Below are 20,119 nucleotides of genomic sequence, written 5' to 3'. Positions count from 1 at the left end.
TACACGTCGCCGCGGCGACGTCAAATCTTAGCCGCGGCGACATGATTCTACAACGGATAATTATGCGTTGTAGGAAGGTGGTGAATTTTTTTTTTAAAACTCGCCGCGGCGAGACTAAGATTTCTAATTTGCCTGCTCTCGGTATCTTTTCTCGCCGCGGCGAGAAGTATAGTTCGCCGCGGCGAGAGTATTTTTTTTTATATCCAAAATCTGTTTTTACAAGGTATACCAGCACCTGAAAATAATCTTCAATACCAAAAATAATATCCTCAGTTTCAAAACATTCAAAATCTAATATATACATCTACAACCAATCCATAATTCAATAAAAAAACTAGCTAATCATCACAGTTAATAAATGTTTGTACATAACTTACCCATTCTTCCCTAACTCTCTCTAAATCCTCTTTTGTATAGGATTTCTTATTTTCTAATTTTCCTACACCTCCTACGACTATATCACGCATATAAGAAATCACAAAATACCCGCATTCCGTGTTTCCTGTTTGTCTCGGAGCGTCCCAAGCCTTGATGTACGTTGATTGCCCGTTACTATGGGCGTTTTGATGCTCGAGCTTGAAATTAACAAGAACCCTATATAACACAGAGATTATAAGAGAAAAAACATCTAGAAAGATTTATAATAAAAATTATTTAAGAAATCAAAATATTACGTTTTTATCAATCGATTTAAATCGATTGGGATTTTATTTCTCAACGGGTCAAAGAACATAGCGCTATTTCTCCAAAGGTCGAGGACAACGAGCATCCAATGCGCACCTTTGTTATACAGCATCAAAACTAGTTCACCAAATTTGCAATGTCGTACCACGTTTCCAACGTCCTTGACTCGTTTTGACAAATAAGCCTCCTCGTCGTCATTTTCGATGTACGAACTTAAGCTCGGATTTATAAAACAATAATTTCGAGTCTTCTTCGCCTTTTCTAGCCTCGAGCGTAGATAGCTATGACAAACAAATATTTAGTTGATCAAAACACTAAATATTGAATATTGATATTAAAAAATGCATATAAAGAAAACTCTTACTCCATATAAACCGTTATGCTCCCCGCGCCAATTTCCAAGTATTGCAAAAAATCGGAAACGTCTTCAAATGACACCGGAATCGGGATAGCCGCGAGACTTGGACTAACATTGACCATAATCACATCCCCTTCCGGTAACATTACTTTGTTGGCATGTTGAGCGAGCAATCGATACTTGGGACTAATCACCTTGTACGAAATCTTCTTAGCATCATCGATGCTAGCTTCACTCTCAAAACCGAGCTTTGAGAGTTGTTTGACAACCGGACCGCGACTCTCCATTCCCGTGTCCATTTCTATGAGTCTCTTCGGCCACGAGACAAACCCGCCTATAGCATCTTCAATAGTTTGAGCTTCTTCGGTGGGAATTGGCAATTTTGCTTTTTTAATCAAAACCCCCAAAACGGCTACTCGTAAATTTCCTTCCTCCAAAGGTGAGAAATGAACTACGCCTCCATTCATGTACGCTCGACCATTTGCAACATGAATTGTGCCTCCTTTCACAACATCATCAATGAAAAGAAGACACTCGACGCTTTCATCCGAACTCGGTGTCACCGGCGTGGTTGGATTCAAAGAGCAACTAGCACGAACACTATTGGGTTTTTCCACAACGACATGATCGATCTTCGGACAATCATCAACGATGTTTGGATCGATCTTCGGACGATCGCCAACATCGTCGTGTTCTAAGAAAATCACGAATATATATCAATATCTTAATACCAAAATATTTAGCTTTATAGATAAAAAAAATAATGAACATACCTAAAGAGACCGCGTCATTAACGTGTTCTTCAACGTTTGCCATCTCTTCATCATCAACAACCTTGTCCTTGAGATTCTCTTCCACACGCTCGACACTAGGCGACTCGATATTAGCATCTCCGACATTAATGCTACCATTTCCACCGAAGGCTTTCATCACCAAAGATTTCAACTCGCTCATCTCCCGACGCATCCTAATTAATTCTTCGTTCGGCGTTGAAGGAACAAAGTACTTGAAACGCGAAGTGTATTTCAGGTCAATCCAAACACACTTCGCGTTTCAAGTACTTTGTATTCTTCGTTCGGAGTAGATCGTTGTATATCTTATGACGAAATAACCTTGCCGCTTCTCCGACTCTCATAAGGCAATCGTGTTTTTGTTCGATAGGAATCGTAAATCCTTCTTGCATTTCGTTCCAAATCCGTTCTTTAATTTGGGCGTTGTCTTTACTTCTCCAATCACGCATCAAAAGTGGAACGTGTTCTCTTGCTAACACGCCAAAGTAACTCGACAACTCATCACCCTCTTTACCGATTGGTTGCCCTTTATCATCAAATTGTACCGGGATTTTTTTACCAAGTGTTTTAGCCTTATTAACCCGAACCATAAGAGTGTTTCTTCGTTTTCCTTGTTCATCGGAGTTAAGCGCTAGTTGTCTTCTAATTTTTCTTTTACCATTATCGCTAGAAGTAGTAGTAGTGGACGACATGGAATGTAATATACAAAATTCAAAACATAATCTCAATTTCTAACTCAAATCCAATCCGATTCCAACTTAAATACAATCAATATCAAACTCAAATACAACGAATTCAAATCCAATATACTAAAATCCAATACAAATTCTTCCTAACTTCAAATAAATAGCAAATTCTAACTAAATAATAACATAAATCAAATTAAATTAAAAACAAGTTGGGAAATAACATACCTGGTGAAGGCGAGGACGTGGCGAGCGAGAGGCGAGGTGGAGGCGGGACAGGGGCGAGGTGGAGGCGGGGCTGGGCGAGGTGGAGGCTGGGCTGGGCGATGTGGAGGCGGGGCAGGGGGCGAGGTGGAGCGGGGCTGGGCGAGGTGGAGGCCGGGCTGGGCGAGGTGGAGGCGGGGCTGGGCGATGTGGAGGCGGGGCTGGGCGAGGTGGAGGCGGGGCAGGGGCGAGGTGGAGGCGGGGCTGGGTGAGGTGGAGGCCGGGCTGGGCGATGTGGAGGTGGGGCAGGGGCGAGGTGGAGGCTGGGCGGGGTCAAGGTGGAGGCAATGAGTGAGGGTGAGGACCGGAGAGAGAGGGGCGGGGAAAAGAGAGTATGAGGGCCGGAGAGAGAGGGGCGGCGAGAAGAGAGGGTGGTGGCCGGAGAGAGAGCGACGGCGAGAAGAGAGAGGGGCGGAGAGAGAGCGATGGCGAGAAAGAGGAGAAGAGAGAGAAGAAGAATAAGAGAGGAGTAGAGCGACGGCGAGAAGAGAGAGGGGCCGAGAGAGAGAGAGTGGTGGCGAGAGAGGGGCGGGGCAGCAAGAGAGTGGCGGAGAGAGAGAGAGGGACGAGAGAGATGAGTAGTGGAGAGAGAGATGAGAAGAAATGAAGTAGAATAAGGAATGAGAATGAGGAAAAATTGAAAAAAGCGCTAAGTATAGAATATGAAATGGGCGGGTAGTTAAAAAAATTTGAAATTTTCAGATTTTAAAACGCTCCTACAACGCTTCTTCTAAGCGTTGTAGGAGCTCGCCGCGGCGATGTATATTTCTCGCCGCGGCGAACTTCTTCTACAACGCTTAACATAAGCGTTGTAGGATCCTCGCCGCGGCGAAACCAAATTCTCGATGCAGCGAGAGTTACCCAGAAAATTCTCGCCGCGGCGAAAATGTGTCATCGCCGCAGCGAGGTAACCCTAGATGTCCTCGCCGCGGCAGTATACAGTTGTCGCCGCGGCGACCCCTTTCTACAACGCTTAAACAAGCGTTGTAGAATCCTCGCCACGGCGAAAGCGAATTTTAGCCGCGGCGAGGAATACATTCGCCGCGGCGTAAAATGTATGATGCCGCGACGAGACTATATGTCTGGAACATGGTGCTCTCGGTAAGATTTTCGCCGCGGCGACGACCTGTTCCCGCCGCGGCGCAGGACTCCTGCCGCGGCGAGATTTGTACCTCGCTGCGGCGTGATGGTGTCGCCGCGGCGAATGCATATTTTTGCCGCGGCGAGGACATTCTACAACGCTTTTGGAAGCGTTGTAGAATGTCTCGCCGCGGCGAAGTAGAAATGTCGCCGCGGCGAGTGACACGAGACTGGTGATATAAATTCTCATTTCTGGTCTTTTTCACTTTGAACTCTCTCATAACCTCACTCGAAAAAATATTTCCAGTACCTTTCCTACTCATTCTAGAGCGTCCTCGTTTACTAGTCTCATCTACACATTCAAATCTTGTAAGTTCTTCTTTAACTTGTTCTAATTGTTGTTCTCTTGATAGTTTACTAATTAGAATGGTCAATTTTTTGTATAATTAGGGTTTTTCTATGAAGATGAGAAAGTGGATGTGGGAGAATAGATTGAATGAGATATATCGGAAAGGTGTAGATGAGTTTTGTGATTTTGCTAGAGAGAACATGGTAGATGTGAAATCTATTCGTTGTCCTTGTATTAAATGTGGAAATCATAGACATTTTTCGATTGATGTCGTTCGGACCCATTTGTTTGCATATGGAATAATGACCTCGTATCAAAGATGGTTCTACCATGGTGAGGTTTTTCGTTCTACGACAAATGAGGATGATCTTGAAGATGATATTGATGATATGTGCGGAATGATGAATGATTTGGAGGACGATTTTGTTGAGCGACCGGAATTGTTTGAGTCCATGATGAATGATGCGGAGACACCATTATATGAATGGTGTACAAGCTATTCGAAGTTTTCATTTTTAGTTACATTATTTTATTTGAAGGCGTCGGGGGGTTGGACAAACACTAGTTTTACTCTATTGTTGGAAACACTGAAAGAAGCATTTCCGAAAGACAATAAAGTACCTTTAAGTATGTATGAAGCAAATAAGACTTTGGGTACATTAGGCATGAAGTACGAGAAATTCCATGCGTGCCCAAATGATTGTGTTTTATATAGACACGAGTATGAAGATCTAGATGAATGTCCGACGTGCAAAGAGTCACGGTGGAAGAAGGGTAAAATTACATGTAACGGGGTTAAAGGAGTTCCAGTTAAGGTACGTACATTTTCATCACTTGATTAGGAAATACATGTAGCTCATATTCATTATTTATTACTGATTTTCGTTAAATATATTTCAGTCGTTATGGTACATTCCTCCAATGCCGCGCTTTCGTCGAATGTTTAATAGTGTCAAACACGCGAAGAACATGGTTTGGCACTCCGAAAAGCGTATCGATGATGGTATGTTGAGACATCCTGCTGATGCTGCACAGTGGAAATCATTCGATTTAGAGTATAAGGATTTCAGTGTTGATACTCAAAATTTGCGCCTTGGTCTAGCTTCTGATGGAATGAACCCGTTCAGCATGATGAGCAGTAAATACAGTGTTTGGCCGGTTATACTTGTGAACTACAATCTCCCTCCAAAGCTATGTATGAAGAGAAAGTTCTTGATGTTAACGCTTTTGATTTCAGGACCGAATCAACCAGGAAATGATATTGATGTCTATTTGGCACCGTTGGTCGATGATTTGAAGATGTTATGGGAGAAATGGATGGAAGTTAAAGACGCTTACCGTGGAGATTCGTTCAACTTAAGGGCAATGTTAATGTGGACTATTAACGATTTTCCGGCCTATGGAAACTTGTCAGGATACTCTGTGAAATGCTCGATTGGTTGTCCGATTTGCATGAAAGACACATCTTCCATCCGTTTGAAGCATGGTAAGAAAACTGTTTTTCTGGGTCATAGAAGATTCTTACCAAGAGATCACTCGTATAGAAGATTGAAACAAGCATTTGATGGAAATTCAGAAGAACGACCCCCTCCTAGAATTTTGTCTGGTGAAGATGTCTATGAGATTGTTAAAAACGTCAATGAAGTGCTTGGGAAAAGAAAGCGGAGTGCTAGTACTAAAGAATCGTTCAAAGAGAATCCTTGGAAGAAGAAATCGATTTTCTACGACCTTCCTTATTGGAAGACACACTACGTCCGGCATTGTCTGGATGTTATGCACATCGAGAAAAATGTTTGCGAATCGCTTATTGGTACACTTCTTGATGATCGAAATAAATCGAAAGACGGAATAGGGGTCGATTATCGGAGGTGCTGGTAAGCGCAATAGGGGCTCCGCTTCCCCTTCTTCCCGCTCTTCCTCCGCTTCCTCCGCTTCCTCCGCTTGTGGATCCTCCCTAATCTTGTACCGCTCGATAATGGAATCCGTAATAGGCCCCATTAGACTGTTGATCGTATCCCTTTTCGAGCGTGGTACCCCCGCATTTGTACAAAGGCCGGTAATGATCGACATATATGGCAAACCGTGTCGTTCATTAGTATAGTCGAGTTTCTTCATCCAAGTATAGATGAATCGACCGACGTTAATGGAAAGGCCTTTAACAATGCAGAACAACACCTGGATACGATCCTCGTCGAGAGTGGTGAAGTGCTTGATCGCATAGAGACGAGCGCAAACAAAGTAAATCCACGCTTTAGCGATCCTGGTGAGTTGGTCACGCTTGAGTACCCTTTTTCCTTTTTCAGTGACCCAATCCTCTCCCGGAATGCACAACACCTGCGACATCTCCTGATGGCTGCAACTTCTTAGCCATTCTCGATAGCCCTCGTTCTCGAAAGGCACATCTGGGGTCCCAAGAAGATCGTTGATAGTTTCGACACTCATATCGACCCGTTTCCCACGGACCGTCACAACATCACCTTGGGAGTCCGGCAAGTTTGCGTAGAATTCGTACACGAAGTTGACGTTCGAATCGAACTCGGGTACAACACAGTACCTCCCCCAATCATGACCAACTATGCTGTTGCGGATTTGCTTTCCTATATCCGACGTATTGCTTACATTGAATCCTCTCTCATGGATAATGTTACGCGGCAAGATTTTGTCGTAGCGTTCCTCCGCGACCTTGCTAGTAAAGATACTCGAGTTGTATTCCTCTTCGGGAGACTGTTGACGAGGTCTCCTTTACTCTGACCTCTGGAAGAGCTCGGAGCCTTGGAGCCCGCCGTGTTTTTAGTTCGACGCATTTTCAAGCTCCTACAAAACATAATCATAAACAATTCTACAATTAACATATAACAAATTATATATCAATTCCAACAATATATATTTAAACATGACAAATTAAAACAATTCCAACAATCACAAATAATTCATAAACAATTCGACCAATCACAAATTCATGAACAATTCGATCAATCACAAATTCATAAACAATTCAATCTCAACATTAATATACATAACCATTTTAACCACTAACCTATGTAACAATATGTCAAACACAATCCGGACATTTCAATTTAACTCAAATTCTCATTCAAATTCATTCATATCAACAAAACCCTAATTTCACTAAATTCACTCATTCAAATTCCACTAACCTAAACCCTAATTTCTTGTTCTAAAAAGAGAAAATCAAACAAAACCCTAAATTTGTGAATTAAAAAAATCAAACTATATGCAATTCGGGTAAACAACAAGAAATCCATATCAACAACACGAAATTAAATCAATAACTACCTTAAAAAACTTTTAAAATCATACCTTACAATGAGGCGGCAATAGAGAGAGAGAGAGGCGCGAGAGGAAGCACGGCGAGGACTCGGCGAGAGAAAATGGCAGCGAGGACAAGGCGACGTCGAGATTTTGGGGCGGCGAGGACGTGGCGAGGGATTTTGGAAGAAAAAAACGGGAGAGATGCGACCGAAAATGGTTGTCTCGTGTGTGGGTATTGGAAAAAATGAGAAAAAAAACTGAAAACGGCCTTTTATAGTGAAAACCTAAAAAACCTAAAAACCCTCGCCGCGGCGATAATATGTCGTCGCCGCGGCGAGGTGTTCCTACAACGGATATTATAACCGTTGTAGGAACGTCTCGCCGCGGCGTGATTCCTCACTCGCCGTGGCGAGACAAGGTTGAGGTGGAGGCGGGGCAGGGGGCGAGGTGGAGGCGGGGCTGGGCGAGGTGAAGGCCGGGTTGGGCGACCGGGCTGGGCGAGGTGACGGCGGGGCTGGGCGATGTGGAGGCGGGGCTGGGCGAGGACGTGGCGAGGTGGAGGCGGGGCTGGGCGAGGTGGAGGCCGGGCTGGGCGAGGACGTGGCAAGGTAGAGGCGGGGCAGGGGCGAGGTGGAGGCGGGGCTGGGCGAGGTGGAGGCCGGCTGGGCGATGTGGAGGCGGGGCAGGGGGCGAGGTGGAGGCGGGGCTGGGCGAGGTGGAGGCCGGCTGGGCGAGGTGGAGGCGGGGCAGGGGCGAGGTGGAGGCGGGGCTGGGCGAGGTGGAGGCCGGGCTGGGCGAGGACGTGGCGAGCGAGAGGTGAGGTGGAGGCGAGAACGTGGCGAGCGAGAGGTGAGGTGGAGGCGGGGCAGGGGCGAGGTGGAGGCGGGGCTGGGCGAGGTGGAGGCCGGGGCTGGGCGATGTGGAGGCTGGGCTGGGCGATGTGGAGGCGGGGCTGGTCGAGGTGGAGGCCGGGTTGGGCGAGGTGGAGGCGGGGGCTGGGCGATGTGGAGGCGGGACTGGGCGAGGACGTGGCGAGCGAGAGGCGAGGTGGAGCGGGGCTGGGCGAGGTGGAGGCGGGGCAGGGGGCGAGGTGGAGCGGGGTTGGGCGAGGTGGAGGCGGGGCTGGGCGAGGTGGAGGCGGGGCTGGGCGATGTGGAGGCGGGGCTGGGCGAGCGAGAGGCGAGGTGGAGGCGAGGACGTGGCGAGCGAGAGGGGAGGTGGAGGCGGGGCAGGGGCGAGGTGGAGCCGGGGCTGGGTGATATGGAGGTGGGGCTGGGCGAGGTGGAGACGAGGCAGAGGCGAGATGTTCCTACAACGGATTTTATAACCGTTGTAGGAACATCTCGCCGCGGTGAGATTCCTCACTCGCCGCGGCGAGACAGTTTCTTAAAAAACTGCTTGGCCACGGTATCCACCTCGCCGCGGCGGCGAATATTTCTAGCCGCGGCGAGATATATTCGCCGCGGCGAGATAGATACCCCGCCGCGGCGACGAGTTTCTACAACGCTTTTGTTTAGTGTTGTAGAAACCACCCGCCGCGGCGAGGTATGAATTTCGCCGCGGCGGATTACATTTTTCTACAACGCTTTCACTGTGCGTTGTAGTAAGTTCTCGCCGTGGCAGAAAACACATTACGCCGCGGCGTGGATTCTACAACGGATTTTTAAAGCGTTGTGGGAAATCTGAAACACCATGTTTCTACAACGCTTAACTATATGCGTTGTAGAATCTACAAGTTTCTACAACGCTTAACCATATGCGTTGTAGAAACACCAAGTTTCTACAACGCTTATCCAAAGGCGTTGTAGAAACACCATGTTTCTACAACGCTTGTCATAAGCGTTGTAGAATCACTAGTTTCTACAACGCTTTTCATAAGCGTTGTAGAAAGTGGGTTGTATAATCCAACATTTGTAGTAGTGTAATAACCAACGTTAGGTATTTTAGCCGCGAAAAAAAGGTGTGGTATTAAAGTGTATAAACTTGTAAAGTTGAGGTATTTATGCCGCCAATTGCCCTTAAAAAAATAATGGTCCCGTTTGGTTCAATTTTTAAGGGGCTGTTTTTGCTTTTTGAAAAAACAGAATTGAACAAATGCGTTTGGTGAAACTGCGGTTTTTAAAAACTTCAAAATCGCTTTTCCATTTTGTACGTAACTGCCAAAAGCTACGATTCTTAGCTTTCGCTAAAAGCGATTAAGTATCATGTACCAAATTACTGGAATGTCCTCATTATTTTATCCCGAAATTATATCCTAGATTTGAAATCACGTTGCCGAGCTCTGGTGCTGGTCCACTGGAAGGAGGGCAACGACCCCGAGAACTACACCAAAGTCCAGACTAAGGCCTGGAACCACCTGGCGGACGACGACGAGGACGACGTGGACCCAGCCTTGGACGACGCTGGCGAAAGCGACAACGAGACTGAGGAAGAGTTCAACGACGTGAAGGAGAATGATTTTAAATCAAACCAGAAAATAACAAAACTCCAAAACCCCTAAAATCAGAAAACCTAGAAAACCCCTAAACCAGAAAACCTAATAATCAAACTCCTTCAAATTAAAAATCAGCTCACCGATTTGAAGAACAACATAGAGCTCGAGAGATTTGAAGAAAAAATCAGCTCCTAGCCGGTGTTCTACGCTCTGTCTCTCGCTCTCTAAAAAAATGTCGCAGGTTTTGAAATGTGGAGAAAGAGAAAACATTAACTTTGGTTAAAGACTCACCAGTGAATGAGTTAAGTAAGCGGTGCATGTATATCCGGTTGGTTCAAATCAAGTGCAAATACTCTTAAATGCGTTTATTAATTATACATTACGTTAGTTGGTGGCTTGGTGCACTGAATGAACTTTAATGCATTATTTTAATCGAAACATCTTAAATGCATTTATTACTTGCCAACAAAATCTTGTTGCTTTAAACGAAAATTGAAAAAATAAAAGTTGAAAGTCTGACTCTAGTGACTTCTCCATATATCTATCCATATATCTATATACTCATATTAATTTTATATTTGTAGTTTCAAAATAAACTTTATCATATTTGAGATATAAAATCATGTAATGTAAATGGGTCATGTAATTCAATAAATTATTTGTATTGAAGAAGTAATGAGCGAGTCACTAGCAATTTATCCTTTATCCCTTTATTTTTGGTTAACATTTTTAACATTTGTAACGCAAAATTATTATTTAATATTTAAGACCATGTCTATTTTAATCTTTTGACTATAATATATTTATTTTACTAAACGCTAAATCAGTTTTCGTTACCAGCAACAACTGTTTTATAAACAGTTTACCAAACACCTATCAGTTTAAAAAAAAAACAATTTTTTTTAAAAACAGAAACTAAAAGCACTTTAAAAAAAAAAACAAAGCTGTGCCAAACGGTGCCAATATTCATAAAAATCGATTTTTTTTTTTTTTTTTTTTTTTACAGATTTTTGACAATTCGACTCACGAATTTTATAAAAATTAGAAAATATTTAAAATTAGAAGTTATGTTACAAATATGATACTGAGACTCTTTAAAAATCAAGATATCGATTAGCAGTTATAGCTAGATATCGCATATATTTAAGACCTTGCTCTGGACCAAACAAAGAAGTATAGATTAATTATTTATAGCCAAATTTTTATTTTGCTTCAGCAAAAAGAATAATCTAAGAATATGTAGTTTAATATAATCTTATCATTTATGTAATATAAAATACATACACTTTAACTATTATGATATGAATTGGTTATATTATAATAATACTTAAAGATATAGTGTAAGGTTTATACTAAATTAATAGTGTTAAGTTAATTTTATTTAGTGTAACGTTAATTTTATTTAGTGTAACATGTCATTGTGTAGAAACTAAACCAATCTATAAAGTTTCAGTCTTACAATTATTGGAACAATTCTACACTATTTATGAGATTTTAGTGTAACACTGTAAGATGATGCTATCAAAGAAAACTGATGACCATTCGATGGCCCACTTCATTAGATAAAGAAGAAAAAAACATACCAACCACGTTAATTTATTAAATTATTTAATCGAACACATTTGTAATATGTCTTACAATAATAAAAACACGCACGAAATCGAAGTTGCATTGCCTTGCTTTATTTTTTTGTTTATAACAATATCATTGTACCTTAGCACACGTATATACTGCGCACTGATCCGTGAATATAAATCCCTTCGCAAAATACATAACGTGGTTTAGTGTTTCTTCAGCTGTATACAGAAATAAACAATAAACAGTAAACATAAAATTAATTTTTCATCAGATCAGTTTAAACTCTATCAGATCTTCAAGTATTATTATACCCCATTTATTTATTTTCGTTGTTTTACCGAAACGCACATTATCAATTTTTCATCTTTACACAAAATACTTCACAACTTTATTGCCTTTCAGAATGTTGCTCGTTCATTGTATTTCGTATAGCATTAGAGTATAATATAATGGACTTCTCAAGTATTAAACGAAATCATGGTGTACTTTTAGTAACATTTTTTATGTTCCTTTTATCAAAAGAAAACAAATTAAATATACAAATTCTTCACTAAATAGATAAAATCGAATCATGTCTTACCTACTTTAATTTATATGGATGCCTTACGCCTTGTATACAATATATTTATATAGTATAAATACTAGTTTAATATTGATAATAGTTAGCTATTTATTAAGAAACTAGCAAAATTCTTAAAACTCGATAATATCTTTAGCTTAGCTAGAAAACAATTTAACTAATAAAAAAAATTAAGGAAACAAAAATAGGCCATGCAATTGAAAATTTCTCAACAAACACCCCACCAAATTCAAAATTCAAACCTTAAAAAAATAAAAATAAAACACGATTAGGCTATTTTACAATTACAGTGACTATATGGCTATATTGTAATATAACCTTATTATTCTTTTTATTATCGTATATATTTAACCAAAATGTATGAGATATCAAGTCTAAATATTTTTTTTAATAAAATTAAATAACAATTACCCTAATCCTATCAAAATAAATAATGGATAAAATTTTAGTGTGGTGAAATCACTAAATTTTGACCCTTTAATTTTATGTTTTAAAAAAAAGCAAATACCTTATAAAGCTTTTTGTTTTTTTGGCTTGCAAAATATACCTTATTAAGTTGAAGAAGAAGTAGAGGCTTTATCGTTGTTCGGAATCCACAGGAGGTTTCCGTGGGGAGGGAACACGTGGCAAGCAGGATCGCCGGGTCGGGTCCCAAGGGCGGTGAAGACTGGGTGGGACTGGTCCCAGTGCCAGGTGTCCAGGTGGCACGCCACATAGGCATCCACGTGGCCTCCGTCCTCGTCACCGCGCATTCTGATACGGTACACCTTGTTCCCTCCTTCCTGAGTGTGACAGTACAGCACGGTGTGCGGATACTCCATGACGTGGCAGCCAACCATTTTCGCCGCCGGAATCTCCACTGGCGCCGCCACAATCGTGTAGTTCTGGTAGTCTATGACTCCGTGATTTGACTGATCGAATCTCGAGGAAAGAAGAATGGGACGATCATCTTCCTCGCCAGAGACTCCGAGAGCCTTGAAAACGAAGTCAAGCATGGCTTCTATCGACGTGGCGCAGAATTTGGTCTCTCCCTTCACCCCCGGCGAATCGCAGAGCATGATCGTGCCCTTCACCGAGGCCGCCATGGCTGACCGAGGGTGGATCTTGAAGGTTCTCATGATGTCGCTGAGGTGTCGAGACTTGATTGGAGGGAGGGATTGGGCTTCGTTTCTTGGCAGGAAGTGGGAGTTTTGAGTGGGTTTCTTCGGGAGATAAACGGGCTTTGTCGTTCCCTCCTTCAAGCTCTCCATCTTGTAGAATATAGTGGGCATCAACTCCGATTCTCCATGAACCGAGATCTGCAATGATTAAAACATTACTTGATTTCATAGTTAATTACGACTAATTTGGGTTAAACAGAAGAGAGTGTGTGCTTTATGTTTGAATTACCGATTGGAGCTCAATTGCAACTAAAAGTAGAAGCAGACCCCAAAAAGCGACTCCGAGCTCCATTTTTTTTTTTTGGGGGGTGCTTTTCTTTTCATTCACCCTTTTATAGTGATCAATAAAATTAGCATACACTCATTTTTTTTTTTTTTTTGAAAGTCACGGATTTTCCATTAAAATTGGGTAAAAAACCCATCAATACAGGAGAAAAACACCTTAGTACATGGAACACCTCAAACCTAAGTCGAAGTGAAACTAACACTAAGTTCCGGTAATCGCACGTTTTGTGCATGCTTCCGACAAGTGGAAGAGCTACGAGCACATTAATTGAGCACACATAGGGCTCTTTCAACAAAACCAAAATTGGTAGATAGAAAGATCCACTCAACCTCGGTTTGATGACCACGAAGAAGATGCATCTTCAACCTGTATAGAACAAAACCTAATAGGAAATCCACAACGGGATAGTGGACAACGGCTAATCCGTGTCCAAGATAAACCAAGTCAAGCACAGCGCAACCTGGGCTAACTAGCATAAAAACATAAAACATAACTAAGTAAAAACACAAAACAAAAACCACAACACAACCAAAACGGCAGATCCGACCACTTCTGCGCCCGAAAAACTCATCAGCCACGACCCTCCCAACCTTAGCTCGGAGTCGCACCGCATACTCTTCTGTGTTACTCCCGTCGGAGAGAAAAACATAGGAAGCCACCGAAGCCGCCAAACTGTTCTCAGATCCGAGACCAGACCCACCGGAGCCACCTGACCCACCGAAGCCACCGAGACCTGACCCACCGAAGCCACCGAAGCCACCTGCGAACCACAGACCCTCCGAAGGATCCGAGACCAGACCCACCGAAGCCACCGAGGCCACCTGCGAACCACAGACCCACCGAAGCCACCGAGGCCACCTCTCAAGATCCGCAACTGAGGCATCCTCGCCGAGAAGGATCTGAAACACCGGGACGACGAGGCCGGCGCCGGACAGGACGGCATCTCCGGAAGGCAAAATAGAGCTTACCTTCCCGCCGGACACGAACCCTTCCAAGATCCAAGTCATCTCGGACCTGGGCAAGGAATGGAGACGGGAGCAGCCGGCCGACGAAGCGGAGAAACCAGACTCGGCTTGGAAGTCGCACAGATCCGGAGGAGAAGAGCAAACAGAGCGCGGCTTGGAAGTCGCACAGATCCGAAGAAGCACATCACCGGAGAAACCAGACTCGCGAAGAATCGCGACCTCGCCTTCCCCCCCGGGTCGGAGTCGAGAGACCGGCGTCCGAATCCCGAGGGGGGCGGCGGAGATAAAAACTAGGGTTTTTTGAGAGAGAAAGGTTATGTAGAGAGAGAAAGGTGCGTATATTCTTAGCATACACTCATTTGTATGGCACAATTTTACATAGGATATTACACGAACATCTGTAAGTTAAGGAATAAATACTATACCGTATAGGTAGATAATTAAGGACGAGCCAGAAATTTAAATTAAGGGCATTCACTTAAAATTATTAAGTGAAACTAATTTCTAAATATTAAGGTAAATAAAAATTAACAAAAAATGTAAATATATATATAAGGGGGACAGTGGAGTGTAATTTTTAATGTATATATCATCATATGCTCTATCCATTTATAATTTTTAATTTATTATATATATTATAAAGAGAGTTAGGCATATAACTCATTTAAATTATTTACGTTAAAATTCTAGCCGAAGTTTCTAAAACTTAAGATAATAATCCAAACTCATGCGCCATAATATGGAGACGTTGACATGAGTTGGACTATTTTTTTTTAATATTTGAATAATTGAACTATAATTTTAATTAAAGATAGTCATTTGGCTATTTCATATAGTTTTTATTTTATATTATATATATTGAATATACCAACGCGTTCACATCTTTCAAACCACCACATAACTCGACGACCCCTCAGACCACCACACTCCACCAATGTCGTCCCCACCTATGTCGCTCTATCTCTGCCTCGTGAGCACCACCACATTCTCCGAGTGGTAATGAATCTCTCTCTCTCTCTCTCTCTCTCTCTCCCACTATGTCTATATCTCTCTATCGCATGCTCTCTCTCTCTATCTCTCTCTTTCTCAGTTCCTAAGCCACCAGATTCGCCGTGCCTCCACTGTCGTGCTACGTCGAGACTGCGTCTCTCTCTTTCTCAGGTCAGCCAACTCTCTCTGTTTGTATCGCTCTCAAACTCATTATGTATCGCTCTCTGTCTCACTCTCTGACCATTCCGCCGAGACACCACCGAGCTACCGTTGTGAACCGCTGTGAAAGTTGCTCGAGAACCAGCCCGAGACAGACAACCTCTCGATCTTCTGTCACTCTCAAGGCCGCTGAAATGTCAGGGGCCGTTGCAAGTCGCTAAGCCCCGACATTTCAACCACTGGCATGACGCCGATGATGCAGCTCTGTCAAAGGTTTTGCTGACCGTCGCTGCCTCGCTCGCCGTTGTTGCCTCGATCGCTGTCTTTTCTCCCTAGCCTCTTTGTTGCCTCACCATGAACTCCTCTTCTCGTCGTCGCTGCCCTGAGACCACCTCTCGTCTCTCTGTCTTCGCTTCCCTTCTGCGAGAATAAAAACATGTGAGTTTTTTTTATTTTTTTTATATATGTGTTAGTTTAATGAGTAAACTAGTTAGTAAAATTAGTTAGTATAATTATTATGATTTAATTTGTAAGATATTAGTTAGTTCAATTAGTAATATTGGTTAATATGTTAGACATGTTAGTATTAAATATGTTAAAGTGATTTCATTTGTATTGTTGATTAGTTAATGAAAATTTTAGTAGTTTGTGTAGTTAGTAATGAATTTGGTTGAGTATCTTTCTAATTGTAATTGATTCAATTAATAGGTAATTGTTATCAATAAATAACTTTGTAATTGTAATTTGTTTAGTTAATTTGTAATTATAATTGTAAATGTAATTGATATAGTTAACTTGAATAGAAATTTGTTTTAAAATTAATTATTAGTTTTAAATTGATACTTAGATTAAAAAGGATTATATAATTGAAATTGTAATTAAAAAGGATGAATTAATTTTTTTTGTTTTATGGATTTTAATTATTGTGACCGAGTCACATAGGCTCGATTTAGGATTTAGTTGAGTAATAGGATAGTATTGGCTGATTTTATATGTTTTGGTATTAAATTGCAAGTTTTGGTTTATTAATATTATAGTGGAGACTCTGCCGAAATTTTGTTAGAATATTAGTTTTCAATAGTTTAATTTTCAAGTAATACACAATTCTAGTCTTTGATCTCAATATCCATGAATAGACTTCAAATATAATTCATTTCTCTCTCGCTTTACTAAATATAATGTCCTCTCTTTCTCTCTTTGTCCCTCTTGTTTCCCTTCTCGTTTAGGGAAATACCAAATCCAAGTAGAGATTGGATTACCGAGAATGATCGGTTGAGCTTGCAATATAAAACATGCGTAAATGAGTTTATCCGCATTGCAATCAAATGACCGAACGAAGATGGCAAATATAGATGTCTTTACAAGTCTTATAACAATGTGAGATGGCAAGATATCGGGGTCGTAAGGTTGACCTCGTGATCGGGGAGTTTATCCCGAACAACACCGACTAATATCATCACGGCGAGCTTCATATCATTACCCAAGAAGAATATGTCATCGGAACTGCGATGAGGAGTAGGAGGATCGCACGATGCTCTGCATGATATCATGGATCACGAAGATTTCTACGATTTTGTGGATCCAACCCCGAGCGAGTTGAGTGCTGAAGAGAAAGTGGAAGACCTATTCATAGAGTTGGAAGCGGAATTGTACCCTGGATACAAAGAGTTTTCGTCTTTTTCATTCTTAATTTCGTTGACGCACATCAAAGTCATGAACCATTGGACGAACAACTCTTTCACTGAACTTTTACAACTCCTAAAGAAGTCTCATTCAACCGGTAACTGAATTCCGAAAAAGCACTGCTAGGCAAACGCGAGGTTGAAGCACTTCAGCACAGAGTACGAGCTGCTTGATGTTTGCATTAACTATTGTGTCTTGTTTCGAAAAGATCTCAAGAAAGCTGACGTTTGCCCAGTTTGCAACGAGAGTAGATCGAATACCAGACCTCCGCCGCATCTCTTAACCTCTCTCTCTCTCTCTCACTCTATCATCTCCACCACCACCGCCATTGACCAGACCTCTGCCGCGATGTTGTCAATGGTGCCCACAAGAAGAGTTGTAGTCTTTATTTTGTACATTTGATGTAATAAAGTCTCATGAAGACTCTTGCTTGTAATTGCCTATCTATTCATTAATAAAGTTGAAACGTTCATTCATTCTTTCTTTGTTTGAAGCTTTATGATAAAACCTTAGTCTTTTAGTCCATAAACAAACTTAACAACTTACGAAGAGACAAATGTAGATTTGCATGAACAAACTCTTCGTAGTTTGCTTAAAACGATATATTCGCAATCTTAGGGTCAAAGGACTATTGACCTCAGTATGATTGTTAGAAGAATCTATGATGTCTGGTTATGAGGCATTGAGAGTTGGGGACTCTATAGTTCTTCTAGGTATCTTCCGAAGGTACTGAATTGACCAGTGCACTTCTAGAGACAATATAAGAACAAACCATTTAACCTCTTATGTCTCGAAGTCACTATGTATGAATTGCATCATGCTTACCTTAATCCTGAAATGAGACATGCCATTTCACACCTTAGTATTCTCATTTGATAAAGTCAAAGTTCGGACTCACTATGTGATTCCGAACAAGGCCTATTGGTGGAGTACTAAGTTGTGAGTCTGTCATGAGTAACTTTGTGAAGTTCTCATAGATATGGAATTCATGTACAAGATTGCTGAAATGCAATGTATGTCACCTCATGCTTTGTTCCTTGGAGTGTGAATAAATGAACTGGCCAGTGTCCAAATTGAGTCCTGACTCTTTTGGATGAAACAATGTGACTTGTTAGCTCCTCGTCAATACATTGTTTCTAACTTCTTCACAAGCGACAAAGGAGTTGAGGAAATAACAGCTAGTAGGGTAAAATGGTAATTTAGTAAATCCCGGCTAGCTAATGACATTCATGAAGGGTAAACATAGATAATATTCAGTGGATCCGCTCATCATAATTAGGTCGAATTCTTGAGTAGAAAACAAATTCATTTGAACCGAGAGATTTTCAGTGTCAGCTCTTTAGTGGAGTCAGTTGGCATTAAGCTAAACTTGGAAAAGGTTTGTGAACTTTTGAGTCCAAGTGTTTAGCTCAAGCTTTGTTCATTTGGGTCCATGAGGTCACTGTCACGAATCACATCGATAGGAATAGTTAAACTAGAAGCTAAGTCAAAACAAGAGCGAAAATAGTCAAAAGGGTATTTTTGTCTTTTGAGACATATGATGAAATGAATGTCAATAAATTTTTTGACAAGTTCATTTGATGACTTAATGTCACTCGGCCATAATTTGATTATTGGGCCTTGTGAATTAATTTCATTTCATAAGAATTTTATTGAAAATTCTTAATGGGCTTTTCTCATGTTGACATGAACAAATGAAGAAGCTTCTAGAAGCTCCTTCTAGATGAGAATAGGCGCCCATAATACCCAAGGAAAGAGAGTTTATTTTGTGCATAAATGTATTTAGATACTTGCCAAAAGTAAAAGAGGAAACAAATTTCCTCCAAGAGGAAAGTGGGAATCGGCCAAGTGAGAGACAAGGCAAGGCCTTGAACAAAATAGGAAACAAATCAAGGCTTCTAGAAGCCTTGTGTTGGCCGAGTTTCTCAAAGGGAAAAATAGGAAATTGCTCATGAATATGTGATATTCTATAGAAGAGGAAACTACCTTATTGAAGGTAAGACCTCTCCTATAAATAGGAGCCTCATTTCCTCACATTTCATTCATCCAAGTTTAAGAGATTTGAGAGACTCTCTCTCTAGAACTTTGGCCGAAAATCCTCTCTCTCTCTCTAGTTTATTTTCGATTTTTTCTTGTCTTGACACCTAGGTCCTCACTTGACCTAGTGTTTAGCTCTGCGACTTCGAGACTCGTTCTTAAGTCGTAGTGTTTAAAAGTGCCCACTCACTGATTCCTTCTTTTCGAGTGATTTAGTGATAGAAACTTTCGTGGTTGCTCGAGGTGCCGAGGAAAGAAAGAGAGACGTGCTGCGAGGGGAGACGAGCGTTGCAAACTTTCCAAAAGCTTCTTCAAAGTTCAAGCTTCAAGAAAGGTTAGTAAACTTCTAGCTCATATTAGTTTTTAATTACATGTACTTGCTTCTTTGTCTAGGTTAGTAAAAACTGTTTTTACTTGAAAAGAAATTTTTTAAAATTCCGCCGCTTCCCGAAGCGTTTAATCTTTTTCTTAAACCCTAGATCAATTCCAACAAATGGTATCAGAGCTATGGTCAAAGAGATGCATGTACATGTTTTTAAAATTATGAGCTTGAAAATCGTTTTCGAAAGTTTACTAATTTTGTGAAAAGTTAGAATTGTAATCTTAGATTTTTTTTTTAATTTATTGCTCATGTCTTTAAATTAAAAAGCATGTTGATTTTCTATGAGTTTGGGATGTTTTTAAAACACATTAGAATCAGTTCTAAAAGTTTTTAATTTTTTATATTGAAAAACGTGTTTTAAAGGTTTGAGAAATTTCGGT

The 20,119-nt window shown here is 41.4% G+C and overlaps 1 protein-coding gene across 1 annotated transcript; it reads right to left on the bottom strand.

Annotated features, from left to right (window-relative positions):
- Positions 1-11,499: 11,499 nt before the first annotated feature.
- Positions 11,500-13,601, bottom strand: LOC149401391 (protein RAFTIN 1B-like). Its single transcript, XM_089613190.1, has 3 exons — positions 13,467-13,601; positions 12,625-13,375; positions 11,500-11,715 (listed from the first exon to the last, which is right to left on the bottom strand). The coding sequence occupies exons 1-2, from the start codon at positions 13,527-13,529 to the stop codon at positions 12,629-12,631; spliced, it is 810 nt and encodes a 269-aa protein (XP_089469316.1). The 5' UTR covers positions 13,530-13,601; the 3' UTR covers positions 11,500-11,715; positions 12,625-12,628.
- Positions 13,602-20,119: the final 6,518 nt, after the last annotated feature.

Source organism: Urtica dioica, chromosome 4, assembly GCF_054948205.1.
Source record: "Urtica dioica subsp. dioica isolate 48M chromosome 4, U.dioica_male_clone48M_v1_H2, whole genome shotgun sequence".
Classification (NCBI taxonomy): domain Eukaryota; kingdom Viridiplantae; phylum Streptophyta; class Magnoliopsida; order Rosales; family Urticaceae; genus Urtica; species Urtica dioica.
Note: the sequence above shows the minus strand (reverse complement) of the source record. Positions and strands in the feature narration are given on the sequence as shown.